The 21,312-nt window shown below is 32.6% G+C and overlaps 2 protein-coding genes across 3 annotated transcripts; both read right to left on the reverse strand.

The window, feature by feature from the left end:
* Positions 1-581: 581 nt before the first annotated feature.
* LOC105762633 (LEC14B protein) lies at positions 582-4,881 on the reverse strand. 2 transcript variants are annotated; one of them, XM_012580425.2, is made up of 10 exons: positions 4,693-4,881; positions 3,671-4,208; positions 3,439-3,558; positions 3,127-3,204; positions 2,797-2,970; positions 2,194-2,271; positions 1,856-2,031; positions 1,457-1,615; positions 1,266-1,326; positions 582-987 (listed from the first exon to the last, which is right to left on the reverse strand). In XM_012580425.2, exons 2-10 carry the CDS (start codon positions 4,097-4,099, stop codon positions 796-798), a joined length of 1,467 nt encoding a protein of 488 aa, XP_012435879.1. In that variant the 5' UTR covers positions 4,100-4,208; positions 4,693-4,881; the 3' UTR covers positions 582-795. The 2 variants fall into 2 exon arrangements, with proteins under 2 accessions (XP_012435879.1, XP_012435880.1); XM_012580426.2 differs by having other exon boundaries at positions 3,671-4,086; positions 4,693-4,880.
* A 13,915-nt stretch (positions 4,882-18,796) lies between these two features.
* On the reverse strand, positions 18,797-20,879 carry LOC105762637 (gibberellin receptor GID1B). The gene is made up of 2 exons (XM_012580433.2): positions 20,438-20,879; positions 18,797-20,030 (listed from the first exon to the last, which is right to left on the reverse strand). Exons 1-2 carry the CDS (start codon positions 20,474-20,476, stop codon positions 19,035-19,037), a joined length of 1,035 nt encoding a protein of 344 aa, XP_012435887.1. The 5' UTR covers positions 20,477-20,879; the 3' UTR covers positions 18,797-19,034.
* Positions 20,880-21,312: the final 433 nt, after the last annotated feature.

Raw genomic sequence — 21,312 nt, forward strand, 5'->3', positions numbered from 1 at the left:
TCTCAGTATAATTATTAAATACTTGTTTAAAATGTATAATAATAAAATTTATATTAATATTTTCTCTAGCATAATTATATCCAGAGAACAATTAATAGTAAATTAAAAATTAAAAACTATTATTCTATTAATATTTTAAAATTAAAAATTATGACATTAAGTTGAGTTGGAGTTAAGTATAACTTTGAATTTTCAAATTAGATAAATTATATTCAATTGAGTCGAGTTGAGATCAATTTATGTTGGACGTATATCAAGCTCGGATCGGAGCGGGCAAAAATTCACACTACCCCATGGCTATCTCTATTTTGATGTAAGAGACCTAAGTAGAATGAGAAATCATAATCAGGTCCCAAATCATTTGGTCATTAAATTATTTATTTTAACAAAGTAATAAATATTAGTTTAAAGATATTTTTATTTATTTTTATATAAAATCCAAAAAAATTAAATAGTGACGAAGAAATTTAAACCCAAATTTTAGTAAGGAAATATTTGCCACTCCACCTTATTTCTTTAGTTAATACCAATGTTTTTCAATTTTATAATTTATCCATGAAGATAATTTAAATATTATAAAATTCTTTAGCAAAACAAGGGAGTTGTATGGTTTATTTATATGCACTATGCAACTAAAACTTTTTATACATGGATGTGTAATCATTTCCTTAAATGATTACACCTTATTGGATCAAATAATGTAAGATATACCGGAGCTGCTACTTAAAAAAACATGTAGATACAGTTAACAAATACCGTATACGTAGTATGATTATAGCTTACGGATCGCCGCCTTCAATCGTAATATTGCCTCCTGACTCTCCTCTCGTTCGCAAGGACCGGCGCTTCTCCGTTACCAGGGAATTCCCACTTAACCACGTCCCCGTCCCAAGAGGAGCTGACCAACACAGGGTAATGCGGGTGCCAACTACAGTCTCTTACTGGTGATGTATGGTGCTTCAGTACCGCAACTTGGGCTCCGGTGACCTGTACGGTATAACCATGTTATTACTCTCTCGTATTTGGTATTCATGCAATGGTTAGTAACATTATGTTGCCGTCATTTTGTCAGCATAATCACTCATGCATGGCATCAAATATCAGATGGCAATAGACATTTTTCGTAATATATGAAACCGATAACAAATTGAATCCGGCAAAGAGCATTGTAGTCTTAATATCTACAGGATATGTCAATGCTGTTTGCAACGGTGACGACTCTGAAGGCACCCTATAGGAAAAGCATATCACATTTAGTTACTTACCACATCATAAATATAAACCCGAGAATCGTGAGATCCGGTGTAAATGTACTTTTGGCCCGTACTGCGATAAAACATTTCGAGAAATTGATGAAATGTTAATCAATACTGTAATCTGGAACCAACGGTTAGATAAAGAAAACTGTATTGTTAATTTGACTAAGATCGAGCAAAGGGAGAATAAGAGAACTCACCTGTATTCGGGTGAAAAATAACAGCGAATAAGAGTGCGCAACACTGAGTGACCTTTATAAGTAGCCACTGATCCGTCACTTGGGTGTTTCAAATCTCTAGCCTGTGGAGGGTAGTCCATCCATCTGTAATCCCATTCGAAATTCCGATACCCTAAATTGCTGCAATAACATATAAAAATGTCGACTCCCGTAAACTTAATCCATTGCATGTAAACTGGATGTTGCTTTAACTGAAAGTAATCTAGTAAATTGAATTCAAAATCCGAACTTTTTTATGATCAAACTATCGCTGGAATTCAAATCGATAAAAAAAATAAATTCTCTTTACTAGAGCATGAACAGGACATACACGTGGAGAAAATCTAAACCATGCATATCGGAAGCCAAAAAAAAGCATACCAAGAGGTATCGGAGGACATTTTCCGGATATCCCAAAGCTTGATAGTCTGATCTTTACCGTTTGATATGAAATAACGACCATCCCCACGACTGTCGAGGAATGTAATACCTTCCAAGTGTCCCACCAAGACTCCTGCCGGCTTATCTTTTGCTACAAAGCAACGCCTATCCCACACCTAAACAAAATCAAAATATTAGTGTTAGTGAAAGATTAGCAGTGGCCTTGGAAAAATATTGTACATACGGAGGAATGCATAATAAACGGAATATAACTTTGGTACGTGAGAGAAAAGGATAATAATATCTATGCATTCCATGCATTGGAAGACTTGAATCACCTTGCAGAGGTTATCATCACTCCCGGAATATATCAAATTGCCGCTTTCATCGGCAAAGGTTACCGTGTTAACATCAGCCTGCAAGACAAAACACAAATCAACTTTTAGGTCCCCAGAAATTATAGATCCAAATAGGGAAAATGGTCACCGCATTACATGTAATCTTCCGACATTAGAGTGGGAAGTACACCAATGCAAATTAAATGAAAAAAATCCAAAATAAAGCATTATACTTATTGAATGGATCTTGAAAAAATACATATGTTCTGAGGATATTCATTCCCTTAATTCTCTTGTTCATGCAACACTTGTGCGCATCAATGCCGATGCATTACAAAGGCAAGAGTTAAGACTCCAAGTCATGTCCATATAAACTTAAATACAATCACAAGTCAGCAGAGGCAACTTCCACACATTTTATTACCAGTCACACATTCGAGTTTGTTGGTCACAAAGACAAAGTATAAGCATAGCAGCAAATATAATCTTTAAAACTGATAGGGGATAAAATGATAGTTATGATAAATCCACAATATCCAAGCAATAAAATGATCATAAAACAACAAGTTTATCATATCGAGAATACAGGGGCAGTGAACCAACCGTGTGTGCCATAATTCGAAGGGAAAGCTTGTTTGCTTCCAGATCATAAACATATATCGAGTCATCACTGCTTCCAGCCACAAGTTCTCGTCCATCAGTTGAAAATTTCACGGAGAATATTCCAAAAGAATACCTTCGATCATTAGAAGAAAAGTCCAATCCTTCGTGGATCTCCTGAAAAACATTAGAACTCCAAATGTGTAACTGAAAAGGTTATTGTCGACATAAACAATGCTCGGATGAATACAAAAAAACATCCCCGAATCAAAATATTTCATGTTGTTCAACTTTAAACCACAAATGCTACCCCCAAAATTACGAGCATTCTACCGTGACATTTGCAAAGGATTCCGTGGTAGAAGACCCAACATTAACAATGTGAACTACAGGCGACATGCTGGTATAAACCTGAAATAAAGGAATAGAAATTTCATTAAGATATCTGCAAAAAAAAAAAGAAAAGAAAAAACATTTAAAGCCATCAAAAAACAAATCTATTAAGACATTCATTCTGTATTTAGAGTTGGAAAGAAACTAATCCAAGTTAATGCCTTAGTTTCATATCTTATAAATTGTTACAAAATGATTTGCTCGAATAATGAGGGTTGCATTTCAATGTAACAGTATCCGGTTCAAACTCACAAGGTACCGCTGATCCGGAGAAAGGGACGTGTCGGTAACTGTCCAACGCAAACTTTTAGCAAGAATGTTCTTTTGAACTTTCCAACCTCTATCCACATTGTATATCCTAATATTGCTTCCCTGAAACCAAACATTTACAATCAAATTAAATCGAAACACATTATTTACTATAATCCAATCAATTCAATATCAAGTCAGTTTCATTTGGAAATAAGACACCGAGCAAAAATACCTGAAACCCGGCAACAAATAGAGAACCATCAGCTGAAAATTGAGAAACATAGGCCCGACTGGTCGTCTGGTCCACAAGCCAAGGACCATTTACAGGCAAATACCTGCTAAGCATGTGACAACGATCCGCTGACGAGAACCTTCCCTTTCCTGAATAATTACTTTCTCGACCTGCCAACATCCTCACCGGGGAAACAGGTAATTGCTGCTTTCCGGGCACAAGTTGATGCAGTCGATCATTAGGCCCTGATCTGAGGTTTGTAAGCTGGGAAATCTCGTCATCTACTTTAGGAAACAGTTTGCCGGGCCTAGTACTGCTACTGGCTTCATGGACAGTATTACCGCCATCGAACAACTCGGATTCTATCTCTAGCCTACTCATGGCGTACCCCATTTCATCAATGTCAACCCCACTGGCTGTAACAAACATTCTTTCAATATAAAAGCAACTGCCAATATGTTCTTATCACTAATGCACACACATATCTGCTAACCCTTCATGCCAAAGTACAATTTTTTGGGTTCTTAACAGGTCAAACCTGAAAAAAAACACCAAATACAAATTGGGTATATGAAGAGTTTTAAAAAGATAAGGACAACATGGATTTGTAATAGACAAACATTCACATGATCAACGGTCAAGAGAATGAACTTTTGTCAGAGTTTGACCAAATTTAAGGTCACTTCCATCCATACCCAGAAAAGGTGTAAGAAACCCCAAAAAAATGACAAGTTTTTTTGCTCTTTAATTAACTAAAATTCACATGCTTGTATAGCCTACCACCATGAAATTTAAACCAAACCCAGCTCTTGAAGCAAGGCGAAGTGTGAAGTTTTACCACAAAGTCGAACCGTTTGCACATGACACAAGATTTATAAAAACAAAGATTCGATCATCAAACAAAAACAAAACCCAAACCTACTTGAACATAACAACAAACAAGACAACTGAAAACTGATTAAAAAGGAAAAATAAAAGGCTTAAAGAGCTTAAAAGTGGATAAGACACAAATGAAGCTTTACCTATTTTGGTTCTTTAGATGCTGCTGCTGAGATTCAGACAGATTAGGAGTTTCCCTTTGCCAACAATTGTTTTTGGGGAAAATTATAATTTTGTTTTTTCTGGGGGTATGAACTGAGTATGGGGATTGTTGATGATTGAAGTGGGTGCAATAAGATGGACCTGATTGATTCAGTTCCTGACACGTATCGTTTGACATGTTGAACCAAAACTTGTTCTTATGTACGTCATTCCCCTCCGCATCTCAACAGTAATTAGTAAGAGTTGACTTTAGTTGAATGGTATAATTTTTGGGTGAAAATAACTGCCAATCCTTCAATTTAGACCTTCGAAATCTGCATCTTACCCACTTATTTATACCATATATTTTATAAAGCAAGTAATGTATTTTTCAAGTATGGATGATTTGAGTAGAGAGATGGACATCTTATGCACCTTTTTTTTTCTTTTTTTTTTATCTTTGTAATATAGTTAAATTATCAATTTCATTTATGTATTTTCATTTTGTATATATGTTACTTACTAATACAATTTTTCGATAAAAAAATTTTTTTGAATTAATCAATAATATGTTGTCATAAACATCTTTTGCCCTCCTCTTCTTGATTGAATTGGATTGGAATGTGGATTTTCTTCTGAACGAATATGGTGTTCGTTAAAATTTATGCAAGTTCTTTAGTTTCTTAGTTTCTGTAAAGAACGTTCAAATTCTTAAACTTTTTTATGAGTAGAATAGCTCGGGGTGACTCCTTTTTTATAGTATTAATTACTTGAATAGAAGAAAGTTTTAGTAGAATTTACTTGTTTCATTTTATTGTTCTACAAGAATTTCAGCTCTTTTATTTATTATTTGTCTCTTATTAATTCAATTCATTAGAGATAAAATAACCATTTAATATTATCACTTAATTATTTTATTTTTAATTAGTATTAATATAACTTTTAATTATTTATCTCTTAATTAATTTAAATTAATTAAAATATAATTATGATATTGATACGATGTTATCAATTTTACCTATAACTTCGACTTTATCCACAGTAATCTCGACTTGACATGCGATGCTTTTTAATTGATCCAAAAATTCACCGACTACAATATATTTATAAAGCTTTTATATTAAAACCAAGTGAGGTTTTGGTCGAAATGGTTATGTTATTTTATTTAAAAAAAACACTTGAAAATACAAAAATACCACTGTATTAATATTTGGTACTTTGTAAAAATAATGAGTTCTTTGTAACGACTTGATTTTCAATGGTGTCGTAAAATTCAATTTCGGGGCGGACTAATTGAGTTGAATTAATAGATAGTTAAAAATAGAATAATTAAGTGTCAAATACGAGATAGAAAAGTTGAATTAGTGAGTGTGATTGAATAAAAATAGTACGGGGACTAAATTGATTAGTGACTTAATTATAATATGGCAAGTGCCTTAAATTTCAATTAAGTTAAGGCTATATTAGCAATTAAACCATTTGAAATAGATGATAATGCTTAAATGGTGAAGTTTGTCATCATTGTCCACTAAATTAATCTTAAAATATAATAAGTGATTAGGTTAGATAATTAATTATGCTATATATAATGATTTTAAGTGTTTAAAAAGTAAAGCATCATTATCCTTCATTTTCTTTAATTTTTTTTGTAAAATTGTTGATTAATTTTAGAAGCCCATGACATAAATCTATGAAATTAATAAGTTTGAGTTAGGTTTTCATTGTTAGAAAGTTTTCAAATCTTGATATAAACAGCTTGAATTCATGCATCAATATAGTTTAGCTAAGGAATGGAAAAATATGTCAGAAATGTAATAGGAATTAAAGAATTTAGTATGAATCATTTGATAAATTATGTATTGTTAAGGACTAAATTGTAAATGATAGAAACTATAAGGCTTAAGAATAAATAATGATTGTAGGAGGTCCTTGTACTATATTTATTAAGTCGGATTTAAATTCGATCAGGTATGTAACAACTCAGTTTTCAGTGGTGCCGGAATCTCGTTTCCGTAATTCGAGATTTAATCTTTATGAATGCTAGTATAAAAGTTTATTAAAGTTTGGTCTAGTAATTTTGTCAAATCGTTAGTTTATTAAGGTACATAGACTAAATTGTAAAAAATTTATCATTATAAAATTTTAATTGGATAAAGGACCAAATTGGTAATTAAACCAATTCTTATTAATAGATAGTGGAATATGTAGAACGAAAGATTAAGTTAATATAATTAAGATTAAGTTAATTTAATTAAGTAATTAAGGTATTAATTATGGTATAAAAGATAAAAAGGTGGAGAATTGTCATAAGTTCATCTTCTCCACCGTTCGTAAGCTTAAAACAAAGAAAAAGAGAAGCGTTTTGAGCTTTAAACATTCGGTCCCTCAAATTGGTAAGTTTTCAAGTCCTTTTCTTATAAATTTTATGTTTTTGAGGTTGTGAGAGTTTGATTTAATTAGTCTATGTACTAATTTGTAAAACTATTAAAGTTTTTGAAAGTTGCCATTGATTATTTCTTAAAGAAATTGGTGTTGAATTGATAGATTTTAAACTTAGATGTGAAAAAGGACTAAATTGTAAAGTTTAAGTTGCTAGTTTTGTCCAAAATAGACCTGCTCATGGGCTGACCCGCTCGAAAAGTGGAAGGGTTTGGGTACAAATATAGGCTTGAAAAATGGACTTGGAAAAAGTGGGAGGATTTGGGTGAAAACAGGTCGGGCCTCGAGTAAGGCTTTTTTAGCCCGAGCCAGCCCGACCCAACCTGAATATTCAAAAAAAGCTATTTTTTTACTATTTTATTGTTATTTTATTGTTGTTTTCACTATTTTGCTACCATTTTACTATTATGTTGCTATTATTTTATTGTTATTGTATAACTCTTGTTTTATTGTTAATTTTGTTACTATTTTAGAGGCATTTGCTTGTTAAATTGCACCTATCTTAGTGTTATTTTAGTATACATATTTTTATTTTATTTTTAATTTTTTCGGAGACATTTATTTTTTATAGTTTTTAGTATTTTTGATGTATTATATTTTTTAAAATAAATTATATAAAAAATTAATAAGGCCCGAGCCCGAGTTTTAGCATTTTTATTCGAGTCAGGCTTAGGAAAACAAGTCTAAAATTTTGGCTGGGCCTGGCCCGACCCGACTCATGAGCACCTCTAGTCCAAAAGGACTAAAGTGTATAAATTTTGATATTGATGTGAAATTTCTGTAACTATTGATAATAGAGGGCCACAGAAAGATGTGATTAAGATTGCTTTCGAAATCGAAGCTCAAAATTGAAAATTATTGTTATTTCGGTTTTAGGGACTAAATTGAATAAAATGCAAAATTTTAGGGGCATTCGAAAAATAAAATTGGACTGATTTGTAATACAATGTTATAAAATGTTTGGAATTGATAAATTGAACCAAATTATTGTATAGATTGTTGTTTTGCCTGGTAAGATCATATGAAACTTTTTTGTTTCATGTTATAATTGAATTTTAATTATTTTGCTTATTAGTTTATGTGAATTTGGTGATTTTGGCATCAATTGGACTAAATTATAAAGTATGAAAAATGTGATATTTATGAACAGGTACAAGGTACCAAAATGGAAATGGAATTTTTATAAAATTGGTATGACATGTATATGCTGTTATAGGAATTGAAATGATATGATTACAGTAATAATGCTCGTGTGAACTTAGTAAAGGATTAGGATACGTATGACATGCCATTAGGGTCTAATATGGAATCGATCAGGAATTTACATGGTTATATGAGACCTAACAGTTGTTGCGGATTCTCAGTTTATATGTATCATTGATTTAGTCTGGATTGGTAACCTCGATACAATGTCAGCTTGTGTGAGCAAATTCATAAATGTCAGCTTGTATGAGCACTATTGACCCGTGTATCTGAGTTTGATTTACTAAGGTTCTTTCGGGTGAAAATGCAACTTAGTGGAAATAGAATTATTGAAATGGATTGAATATGAATTAAACTATATATGCTTTCTAATAGATTATTAATTGGTTGGTACATATTACCAAATTGAATGGTTATATATGATTTGTGTTATAAGTTCTTGATATGTAAATTGACTAACCATTGGTTGTATATGATGGTTTGCATATGATGTTACAAAATATGTCAAATGATGTCATGTTAAATACCAATGTGTTTTAAATGTTAGTTTGTTGAAATGTCAAGGTAAGTTAAGTAAATTTCATATGGACTTACTAAGCATTTAATATGCTTACTCTGTTACCTCTCTTTTCTTGTAGATTGTCAACTTGCTGAACGTGTCAAGCAGATCAACAAGAAGCTCACACTATCCCGTTTCTGATTTTGTAGTTTCTCAATCATTTAAAAGTTTGGTTTTATGGCATGTATATAGGTGTTATGTATTTGTTAACCTTGAATGATGACATAGCTTGAAATCCATTTTATGCATAACTTTGCATAATGGTAATGCTTGTCGAGATGGTATGCTTTTGGTAAATGGTATGAGTTGTATGTATGGCATTTGAAATGGCATTTTTGGATGTGAAGTGATAGTGATAAAGATGGTATTCGGTTAATGGTTTGACATATATACTTTGATAAATGAATGATATGTCTAAAGGTTGTTTAGATGTTATTAGTTGATGTGAAGATGAATATGGTTATCTGTACTTGTTTAGTTATGTGTATGGAATGTTTTAATTCAGGAAAACTAGTCAATTGTGCTCAAAATGTGAAGGTTATATGGCAGTCTTGAAATGGGCACCAAATGACTCAAATTTTACTAAAAACAGAGTTCATGTCCCGATAAGAAATCTTTCTCATCACAACGTCGGCAGACAGCGAGTCACATCGCGATGTCGAGTGACCTGAGGTCACGACGTGACAAACTGTTTGACAATGTCACGAAATGGAGGATGTGACGTCACGACGTCGACCAAAAATTTTGGAACTTTACAATTTGGTCATATTTTGTGCTCAGGTCAACAAAAGAGCTTTCGTAAGCTCGATTGAGACTCAGAACAATGCTTATCGTAATGTAAATGTGTTTATGACATGAATGCATGATTGAATGAATTATTTGCTTTATATTTGATGGTAGATTAATCCAAGTATTCATTATTGTATCTGATTTGATTAAGAGGGATTAAAATGTAAAAATGATATATTGAATATGTATTCAATTGATACTAGACATTGATTTTAGTGAGGCATGATCTTGTTATGTTAAATTAGATGCAAATACCCTGAGGTGCATCGGAAATTATATCGAATTATCGAGTAAAGCATAGATGAGAACCAGTTGAAATGATACATGAATTATTAATATATGCATATCTTTGATATTAGCATGAAAAGGCTAGTTGGTTAGCTTGAGTTAATATGTTATTTAAATTTAGTTATGTTTATAATTGAATTCGAGTTATGTTAGCACCATCGAGTATACTTTACTCAGCGTACGGATTTATTTGTTTTCATGTGCAGATCTTGGATAAAGCTAAAGAAATCTTGCGGTCAAGCATCCAAGCCTCAAGCTCAACTTGGAAGTCATTGCAATATGTATTTATATGTTTTAAAGTCATATGACATGTACCTAAGTTGGTTGACTTATAACTTAACTTAGTTATGGCACTTTTGGCAGTTGACCTATAATATTAGTTTAGTTGAATTTCATCTTTTGATCAATAGTTACTTGGGTTTAATTATGTGAGTTTGAATGCGTTAATTGGTTGGTTTAGTTATGATGTATTGAAGGTTAAAATTTGGTATTGTTTGAATGTATTTAGATAGGTCAATTGGATGAATATGATTTGTGGTACATTTTAGGTGTGTTTGAGTTCAATTGTTTAAGGTTTTGAACATTTAAAAATGCAGGATTTTGACCATTTGGTCATTAAGTCTCGAGATAGGAAGAACAAATTTCACTTAAACTTTTCATTCTATAGTCTGAGGTCTCGAGACATACTTGTATAGTCTTGAGACAGATGACCTTTGTATCGAGACAAAAGAATATTGAAACTAAACAGATTTTACCCTGCTTTAGGTCTTGAGACAGGAACCACTGGCCTCGAGACATTCAAACATCAAAGTAAAAATAGGACAACATGAGAGGTTGGTCTTGAGACCTAGTCTCGAGACATAAAAGACCTTGCCTCGAGACATAACATGTAATGTCTCGAGACATGTTGACTTTGAAGCCAAAAATTCTAAAATAATTTATGACCTATCTCGAGACATAACTTTAAATTTGAACATTTGAGTTTGAATTCAAGTCTTAAATCTAAAATCAACTCCTATAACCTCGTAAATTGATGAAATGAATTCAATGAGTGCATAAATACAATCATATGAATTATTTGATGATTGAAGTTGAATGTATTTTTGTTTTAGTAATTTAAGTTGCTTCAGTGATGTAATGTGACATCACACATTTGAATTTGGCGGTTAGGTCGAGTGTGGGGTGTTACAATTCCCACCTTTGGCCCATAGCGAGTCGAAAGGACCTGTAAATCTAAGGCCTCCTAAAGAAGGTGGACATGAACAAAGACAAGAACCTGAAAGAGAATAAAGAGTTGAACCGAAGCAAGTGTTTGCTAAGGAAGGAAGGCCAACACAAAAGACTTTTTTTCCAAACATTAAATCAGTTTCTTTATTCCTCATCTGCCTCATGTTCCCTCTGCACCTGAAATTCAACCTCAACCTAAACCTCCCTTATTTTCTTATTTTAGCTTCAATGTTTGAATGTCTCGAGACAATGGGTTCTTGTCTCGAGACTTGGACCAGGACAAAACTAATTTAGCTTCGATGTACCCTTATCTCAAGACAGAGGCCACTCTATTTTGAGGCATAAGTCAAGTTGTCTCGAGACCTATAAGGTTGGTCTCTGGACCAAGTCTAATGTAACATCCCATATAGTAAAATTTATTCTTAAAGTCTTAAGACATGTTCTTCCTGTCTCGAGACTTTATGATAAATTAGCCTAGGTTGAATGTTTCAAAGTGACTAAATCATACCCAAAACTTCTTCAAACATACCTAAACATTACACAAACTCAAATGAACCAATTGGCACGTGCAAAATACATTTAAACATCATCAAACCATAACAATTTCATGCATCAAAGCATAACCAACTAATTTGCATAATTCACACCTATATAAACAAACACGAATGACTACTAATTAAAGGATGAAATTCAACTTCAAAGACCTTATATGTCAAGTACCAAATATGCCAAAATATTAACTTAAGCAACAATCTCAAATAACCTAGGTACATGTCATATAACCAAAACACATAAATACGTACAAAAGAGGTAACAAGATGTTTCCCAAGCTGAGTTGTTGAGTTGGATGCTTGACTACTTCTAATCCACGTCAACTCTCATCCGAAACTTGTACATGGAAACAAACAATACAGTACATTGAATATTGAATACTCAGTAATGCTAATATAATTGAAAATCAATATATTAATATTAAATTAAAGCAAATATATGAATATGACATCAACTATATTACTTTACTTTATCACAATATCAATAATCATATAATTTCCAAACTTTCTCGTTTGATACGTATTTCAATATCTCATAATTTCATATCGTGATGTGCTCAATATTTCAACATGTCATACATTATCATTTGCAATACTTACTCATTTCGGCCCTTATAAATCGACGATAGACATTAGGGCGAATACTTTTATCTATATAACGAGTAAGTCCATGACCCTCTTGGAATTGAGACTACTCAATCTGAATGTCAATATATGTCCATGAATCTTCGGAAATTGGGATTGCTCACGACCATCTGGGAATTGGGGCTAATAAATCACTGATATTGGTGACCCTATGGCATGCCAACTATACTCAAATTACGTCTAACATCGTATAACGTGCATGATCAATATTATCACAATTATAACATAATTCAACATGATATCAAGATCTCAATAACATATATACATCTATATCAAACATATATGTACGTGCATGCGCGCATATATATAAATCACAATTTAATCATTCATAGTTCAATTTCGACAATCACAACATCAAATTCATCATCTCTTATTTTTTGGGGAAAGATACGATTACCTGGACATTTATTTCATATTTGTTTATAACGTCTTACTAGACTATGAACGAGTTAATGAAAGAGAATTATAGAAGCACAAACTAGAAATGACTATTTGTCAACGACTTTGGCTTTCCCTTTGTCTCGAGCCGATCCTACATTGTCTTCAGCTATGAAATTAAACTCGAATACAGAAACTCATTAATCACATAATTCGAACATAATCTACGAGTCATTTAAACATGAATACATTTATGACAATTTAGTCCTTTGAATTCCTAATGCTTGAAACACTCGTACCTCATTATTTACCCAATCGAATTAAAAAAATAAAAACCAATGGCTATGCGATCTCCTCTAACTCATATTATTAGTGGTAAAATTATTTACTAAACCATGGATCAATTTCATACTAAGGACTTGTTCTAAACTTCAGTTTATTTTAGTCACTTTGTAATTTAGTCTTTGTACTATTTACTTTAATGACTTAATCAGTTTAATTACTAATTATTTCCATTTCTTAACCCATATTTGTCTCTTAACTTTCCAAACAGTTCGTGTTATTAAATTCGGTCTAAAATCGGATTGTTATATATACAAGACATATATATAAGTGTCTCGTTACAGACATTTACAAGGTTGAGTAAGTAGTGGGATTGATGTGCAAATATTGCTATAGGGATGGATTTTTTTGGGAACCTCAACCCTTTATTTCAAGAATACTGCTGGCGAAATATTGCCCCCGACATTTGGAAGAGTAACTTAAAAGGAGGCGACATTTGTTTGCAGGGAATTGACATTCAATTTTGGGATGGTGGAAACGAATCGATTGTGGACAATGGATTATCCCTACTCTAGGAATATCAACATCGAATCTACGCTCATAGGATGGAAGGAATTATGGTCCAGATCATTCTCCGTGTTCCAACAGGGTGACAGATTTGTTTGAAAGTTCAACTACTCAGGTAATCTCACGGTCAAAGAGGCTAACAAATGGCGTATAAAACTATCTGCAACAACTGCTATCGATTCTCGTTGCCCACTGTGTTTCACGGAAGATAAAACACTAGGCTATCTTTTGCACGAGCGGTCTAGTTCATACCCAAAAGCTACAGGCTTCTGATATACAGGAATGGATTGCAAGTTGGGTGGGGGATTTAAAATTTGATGGGTATGAGTATGACCGCCATTTTAAATACAGAAAATTCATTATTACTCTTTGGCAAATCTGGATCCAAAGCAAATCCGTCTGCTTTTCGAGCAACACCGCTAACCCTTTACAGACTGTTCATGCAATTTCAGGATATTGCAAGTACCTTTGTTCAGTATATCAAACCGAGGAAACCAACGCTAACACCAGAGTCAACCAGGAATCCTTTTTATCTCCAAACCAATCCCTGCTCCCCTCAAATACACCTGTGAGTCACCTCTTAGCGTTACCGTTGCCGCAAACAGAAACAGGTCAGGCAAACGATCAACCCCAATATCATCAGACAAAGAACTTCAGCAGGTTCCAGATTGCAATGCAAGTTGTTCCTACGCCAAGCTTTACTGCATCTACAGGGATTAGGTATAGATCAAGCAACTTCCATGACAACAACTCGGCGATAGAACAAATTACTCAAAAAATAGAAAGTTGACTGGAAGTTGCCTCTGTGATCAAATATTCAAACCCTTTTAGAATCAATCCATGTTTGCCTAAATGTACTTGGAGATTAGGACTCATCTTGATATATTTTCTATTTTCTTTTGACTATGTATTAAAAAAAAAAAAAAAGTGTCATTCATTATAACAGCATAAGGGCTGATTTTTGGGCTACAAGTCCAGTATGTGTTGAAATTCATTTGATATTTATGCTTTAAGTTAATGCCTTAGTCTCTATAGTGAAGGATGGCTTAGTTAGTTTTTTATTTATTATTTTGGCATAATGTCAAATTTAGTCCTTAATGTTTATATCTTTTGTCAATTTAGTCTTTATTTTTTTTTAGCTAAATTTGGCCCTCAAGCTTTTGAAAAGAGTCAAATTTGACTATTAGCCTTTTGAGAAAGAGTCAAATTGATTCTTTTAAATAAAAATATCGGCTAAAATGTTCTGCAAGGCAATCCATGTGTATTTCATCCTACTTTTTTTAAAAATTTTAATCAACTTTTATATTTATTTTTGGATTTAGTTTTTGTTTTATAATTTTTAAATTATTTGTTAATGTGGCATATAAGTCAAATAGTGTTATGTTAGTATGAAGTTCATGATGATTACCAAGCGGGTTATCACGTCAATTTCATCAAAAAAATTTAATTTTTTTAGTTAATATTTTCGTTAAAAGATAACTTGATATTTTTTGAAAGATTAATAACTAAATTTAGATAATAATAATAAAAAAAGAATAATGACCAAATTGATAGAAAATATAGATGTTGAAGGCTAAAATTACAATTATGCCTATTATTTTCGGCTAGGGGTCCAAGCTTTTGCCTGTTTAGCCTTTCTGGACAAGGGCCCATGTTTTGAAGGGATTTTGTGTTTTCTATTTTCCTAATTGTAATTACAAATATCATTCCCACCTCATAGTTGTATTATTTTTATTGTCATAAATATTATATTTAATATTTTTTATACATAAATTTATATCATTTAAATACAACTCACACTACTAAAACTATTACACAGTGTTAGATTGTGAATTGACCAAAGACAGGACATGGTTCATTTTAGAAATTACAAACATTATTATTACCACATTTTTTTATTTATTTAACTAAATAATATATATATAGGTTAATTCTACACAACACCCTTAAACTATTATCAATATTTTAAATTAGTCCCTAAATTTCAAAGCATTAATTGAGTCCTTAAAGTGTTATCATTGTATCGATTAGGTCCTTGCCTTATCCTAATTGTCAATTTTGTTGTTAAATACTAGTTCGGATCTGACGTTCATCAAATTGTAAATAAGTGTGCGTTTGTTGCATGAACAACTTAAATATAACATCTTAAAAAAAAAAGAAAAAAAGATAATGTTAATAAAATTAGAAGAGTATTTCTTTTAACATTAGGTCTAAGTTGTCTGTACAATAAGTATACGTGTATTCAACATCAAATTTCGAATCTCAACCATAATTCAAGCTGCAAAGAAAAGCTAGGGTTCTTCCCTTGGCTTATGTATGTATGTAGGTAAATTTCATGCATCAATAATTTCAATTTAGCAGCAAAAAGAAAAAGAAAAAGGCTCTTCATTGGCTCTTCTTCTTGAGATGGAGAAAGATTGTCAGTACAATGGGATCAAGTGTTGCTGTCAATGTCCAATGACTGTCTACTCGTGGCAAAAAAAAAAAAAAATCTCAAAACTTAAAAACACATTCAGACGAGAGCTGGCTGTGTTGCAGCAGCTGTAAAAGAAAAAAATATATTATTTAACGATTAACATGTTGTCCTACAACACCGCAAGGAAGCCATTGGTAATAACCCCATTACCATTTTGCTTCCCAGATTTTGACACCCTCGAAATACGGTTGAAGATTGAACTATGTCTATGTCGGAGCTATCTCTAATATTTGTACTCTAAATATTGCAGGAAACATGCGGAAACATGTTTGACTAGGAACAACATGGCTTTTCTTTTAACCTATTTCTTAGTTTTCAGAGTTATTGTTTTAAATAAATATAAGGATGAATATACTATTTGGTATCTGAGTTTGATTTTAATAGTTCAATTTAGTAATCAATTTTTTGTCTTAATTTGGTACATTAAATTTGGTTTCGATGTTTAATTTAATATTTAGACCAAATAGCATCATGTAGTTCAATGAATATTTGGCGCATGTGTTCTAGTAAAAAAAACTCAAGTATCATACTGAACATTGAAGTCAAATGTATGTATTTAACTAAGACAAAAATAATCAAGTATCAAATAGATTAAAAAAAAAACTTATGTACCAAAATAAACACGGAAGTCAAACTCCAATATTAAATTAGGATAAGAAAAACTCAGGTACCAAATTGTACATCAAAACCGAACTCAAATACAAAAAAGTGAGAAAAGTGAAAACCCAGATTTGCTTCACTTAACCAAACACATAAAAACAAACATCATAGTTAAATGTTGATGTGTGTTGGATAGATGTAGTGTTTTCCCATCCTTTATTATTGTCTCTTTGTTTTCATTATTCTCATGTGAACCCAACTATTCCAATTCATGAAAAAGGAACAAAATCAATTTATAAGATAACACGGATCCAAATTGACTTGTGAAATCATTTATTATTCTGATACACTCTCAAAACAAAAACATATTAAGAAGCCAACGAAGAGCCACCCACTTTCCAAGAAAAATTGTTAGTTGTTGGTGGAGCTTCATTAACAACAAGCACAATCATCTATCCATCACAACTTGTGAAGTCAGCAAACGTATCCACAAAATAGATTTGTAAATTAAAAAAAAAAAGGCACATGAAGTGAACGAGGAGAAGAAAAAAAGAAGAGAAGATTAGTTGGAGGGAGAAAAAAGATAAAAAGGTAACCAGCCTGGGCAAACAAAAGAGAAGTCGCAAATGACTCGGAAAAAAAAAAGAAATTTTTAAGATTTCGCAAGATAATAAAAACAAATACTCGCCTTTTTTTTGTCTTTTTTAAATGTGTAAAAAGTCATCAAACTATAAAAAATTATCCGTGTATATATCACGATATCACATGTTTAAGAAAAATGGAATCATTTCAAATTATTTCATCGAATAAATAATAAAAAAAGGAGCAAAACTCAGGATTAAAATACACATTTAAGAACATATATATATATATATATAGCAAATAGACTAAATTCAATAAAAAGATATAATACAGGGACCTTTGATAAAATTTAACTATAAGAAAAGGAAAAAGAAAATTCTGAGCAATCAATCTTTTCCATTTCCTTTTCTGGAGTTATATCTATAACATCAAACCTTTTTCTTGTATTTTCTCATGCTTTTATTTTTATTTTATCTATCACTTGATGTGTTTAGGAAAAAACCCCATTAAAATGTGTTTAAAATTTAAAACCTTATAAATTGATTGACATATCAATTTTCATCACATTTCAAATATCTTTTACAATTTCAATAAATTTTAATAAAAACTATCAACGGCAATAATGATTTAACTAAAATGTTAACAAATTTTAACGGTATTGATGAGTGGATTAATATTTTTCTTAAAATTAAAAAAGAGTAAATGATTTAAATATAAAGATTAAATCTCAAAGTTTACTAAAGTACAAGGACTGATGTAAAAATTTGAGCAATAATAATAAATGTGTGAAAGGGGCAAAGGTTGAAGTCGGCAAGCAAAGACTAAAAAAAGAAAATAAAGTAGAATATTATGAGGCAAAGTAAATTAAGGATTTTGTCCCCAGACTATGATTTAAGCAAAAAGGCAAATTTGTTGATAATGATTCTTTATTTTGTCGTATTAGGGAATAATTTTCAAAAGACATAAACAGCTAATTTACAATGCCCACAGCCCACAGCTTCATAATAAGACAAATTAAAAATAAAAAAAAATCAAATTGGCCATTGGAAATCTAAACACTAATTAATATTTTAAATTAACACAAAGCATATATTCTAAGCAAAAGCCTAGAAAGTCAATTAAAACACAGACAAGGTTCCTTGTCTTTATCCTTACTTGCTCTTTCTCCTACCACTTAGTGCCCATTAAACCATCCAAATCCAATACCCTTGTGGTCCCTTAGTATAGAGTACTTCCAAAATTCCCAATCACTGTTTGATGCAGAAAACTTGGTTTAGGGTTTTAATTTGTTTAGGGGAAACAGCTAAGAAATTGGAGACTGGCATTCAATCAAGTTGCTACCATGAATCATCATATCATATATTTAAAGTTAATGTACATTATGAAGTAGTTGAATTTTCTACTTAGCTGACAAGCATTTATTAGAGTGGAAACGATTAGTTGAAATGTTGATCCACATGTGATGCCAAAATTTCATTTCGTTTTCTAGGAGGGAGGGTTTCAGAGTTGGCCACTCAACATTTTAACTTGGTAAACAAGTATCCACTTATTAGGTCATTTATGGTTATAATATGAAGAAACATTAAAGAATCACTGTCCTTACAACACTATAGTTCCAAGTACTTCACCATTGCCATGCCTAACAGACAAAAGGGTTTGCTTGTCTGAAACCCAGAAACAATGTTTGGACATGGAACAAAATCTTTATATTTAGGATTTATGTATACGCTGACTGTAGTTACGGTTAAGTGGAGACTATTAACAGTTAGGGTTGACGAAGTTCTTTATCTCCTCCATGAGGCAATAGAAGTGATTGTTGTTCGGCAAGAAGTAGAACCCGATCGTAGCCTTCTCTAGGAAGAGAAGTTTCACCTCTTGCCCGGATTTTTTAAGCCCTTCAACATATGCCAATTGCCAATCTTGAATGAGGTCCAAACCGGCCACGACAACAAGACTTTTGGGGAACTTAAGCCCTTCGAGGCTTCGACCCCGAGGACCAAATGGATTACAAGCTGGATGGTCTCTATCTTCCCCTTCCGGTAGATACGCTCTCCAATACCAGTCGCGGTCGTGCAGCGTGACAAAATACTTCCCATCCAATCGTTTTTCGGATTCTGTTCTTTTCTGCCCACCAAACATCGGATGAAGAAGAATGTTACCTAATACCTCGACATCAGCTTCGGCCGCTCTCACGGCTACATGGTGAGCTATATTTCCACCAGAACTATCACCAGCCAAGTAGACATGGACATTAGAATCCTTCCCACTTTGAAGCCAAGTTCTTGATTTAACCCACTTAAGAGCCGCCCAACCATCATCGTACGCGCAAGGGTATCTATGTTCAGGCGATCGGCGATAATTTACAGACACCACAACGGCCTTACAAAGGCTAACGAGGCGTCTACAAAAGGTGTCATAGATAGCACTATTAGCGGAGGAATGAGTGAAGCTTCCACCATGGAAGAACACTATGACAGGAATAATTTCAGTTGTGCTCAAAGGTTTCTCAAGGTCTACCATGCCCCATTGAGCCTCATTCAACGAAGAAGGCTGATAAACCCGGTTTAGAAGACCAGTGGCACCGTCGACATGGTCGAAGGAGAAAACCCCATCGACAGGGTTTATATTGGCAGGGACTCTACGGTCAAGGAACTCGGATAAATCTCGGTTGAAGGTTCCATCAGGACGGCGTTGTAGATTGTAAGCTAGCTTGAAATTGGAAATGAGGACCCATGTATTCAATGGAACAACCCTCTAAAAAAATCAAATCCAAACAATTAGGAGCTTTGATCATCAATAATAACATCAAACCCCCCCCCCCAAATAAACAAGCAAGCAATGAAATTCAAAAATCTCCAAATCAAACTTAAATTTCAAATTTCAAATTTCAAACCTTTTTGTTCAACATATCAGACTAGGATATAATTTAACACAATCCCACAAACTATTCAGTCAACAAAAGCTCATAATTAGACAAAAATTCGGTTAAACCCAACAATCAAACACCCCCCCCTCCCAGAAGGAAAAAAAAAGGTCAAATCTTTGGAAACCCAAGTTGAAATGAAAGTCAAATACCCCATGACACCAACTTTGCTAGAAATTAATAATAATAAAAAAACAAGTCATCAGATCAATTCAATCTTCCAAAAATATATATATACCTTGGATTCATTGAGGTTGACTTCATTGCTACCGGCCATGGCCGAACAAACCGGACTGGAAAAGAACTCCAAGAAGGAAAAGCAAAAACAAAAGGTTTTAAAGAAAACCCCCAAGAAAGGAAATGAAACTTATCTTCCCAAAGAAAGCCTCATAACAAGAAGAAAGAAAGAAAAAAACACTAAAAAGTAAGAGAATTATTGTTTGGTTCCGGATTTTTCTTTTTCTTTTTTTTTTTTTGCTCTTTTGTACTGGAGTCTCTATACTCTCCCTCCTTTCTTTGGCTTTTTTTTTTTTTTGTTCTGAACAAGAAGAGACACTTCCTTTCTGAAGAAAAAAAGAACCCAACACCACTAAATAGAGGGAGAGAAATGGAAGGGAGAAAGAGAGGAAAATATCAGAGAGAGGACGCAAAGATATGTGTCTACGTGTGTCTACCTATATAATGTTTAAAGAAAGGAAGTATATAAAATATACAAAAGAGATAGAGAGAGAGGGAAAGGAAGTTTTTTTTTTTTTTTTAGTTAAAAAAAAGAGTCAAAGGAGAGGGAAGAGAAATGACGGAGGAGAACGGAGACGATAGAGACGACAAAGCGGGGCGGCCGAATTATACTGTTCATTGTGGGTCCTACATTCTTCTCTTGTAGGCTTAAACTCGGATTGAGAATTGAATGAGGCTTCGTTCCAAAAAAATTATTAAATTGGTTGATCTCAAAATTAGTTTAAATCAGTTGAATTAAGCAATTAAATTATTTTTTTATTTTTAAATAATTTATTTAATTAAACCGATAAATTAATTAGACTAGCAAACCAGATTAGCCCAATTTTAAAAATTAGCAGTAATTACATCGTTATTGTTTTTCGTTAATTGTATATA

The sequence above is a fragment of the Gossypium raimondii genome, chromosome 12, assembly GCF_025698545.1.
Source record: "Gossypium raimondii isolate GPD5lz chromosome 12, ASM2569854v1, whole genome shotgun sequence".
In the NCBI taxonomy this organism is placed as follows: Eukaryota; Viridiplantae; Streptophyta; class Magnoliopsida; order Malvales; family Malvaceae; genus Gossypium; species Gossypium raimondii.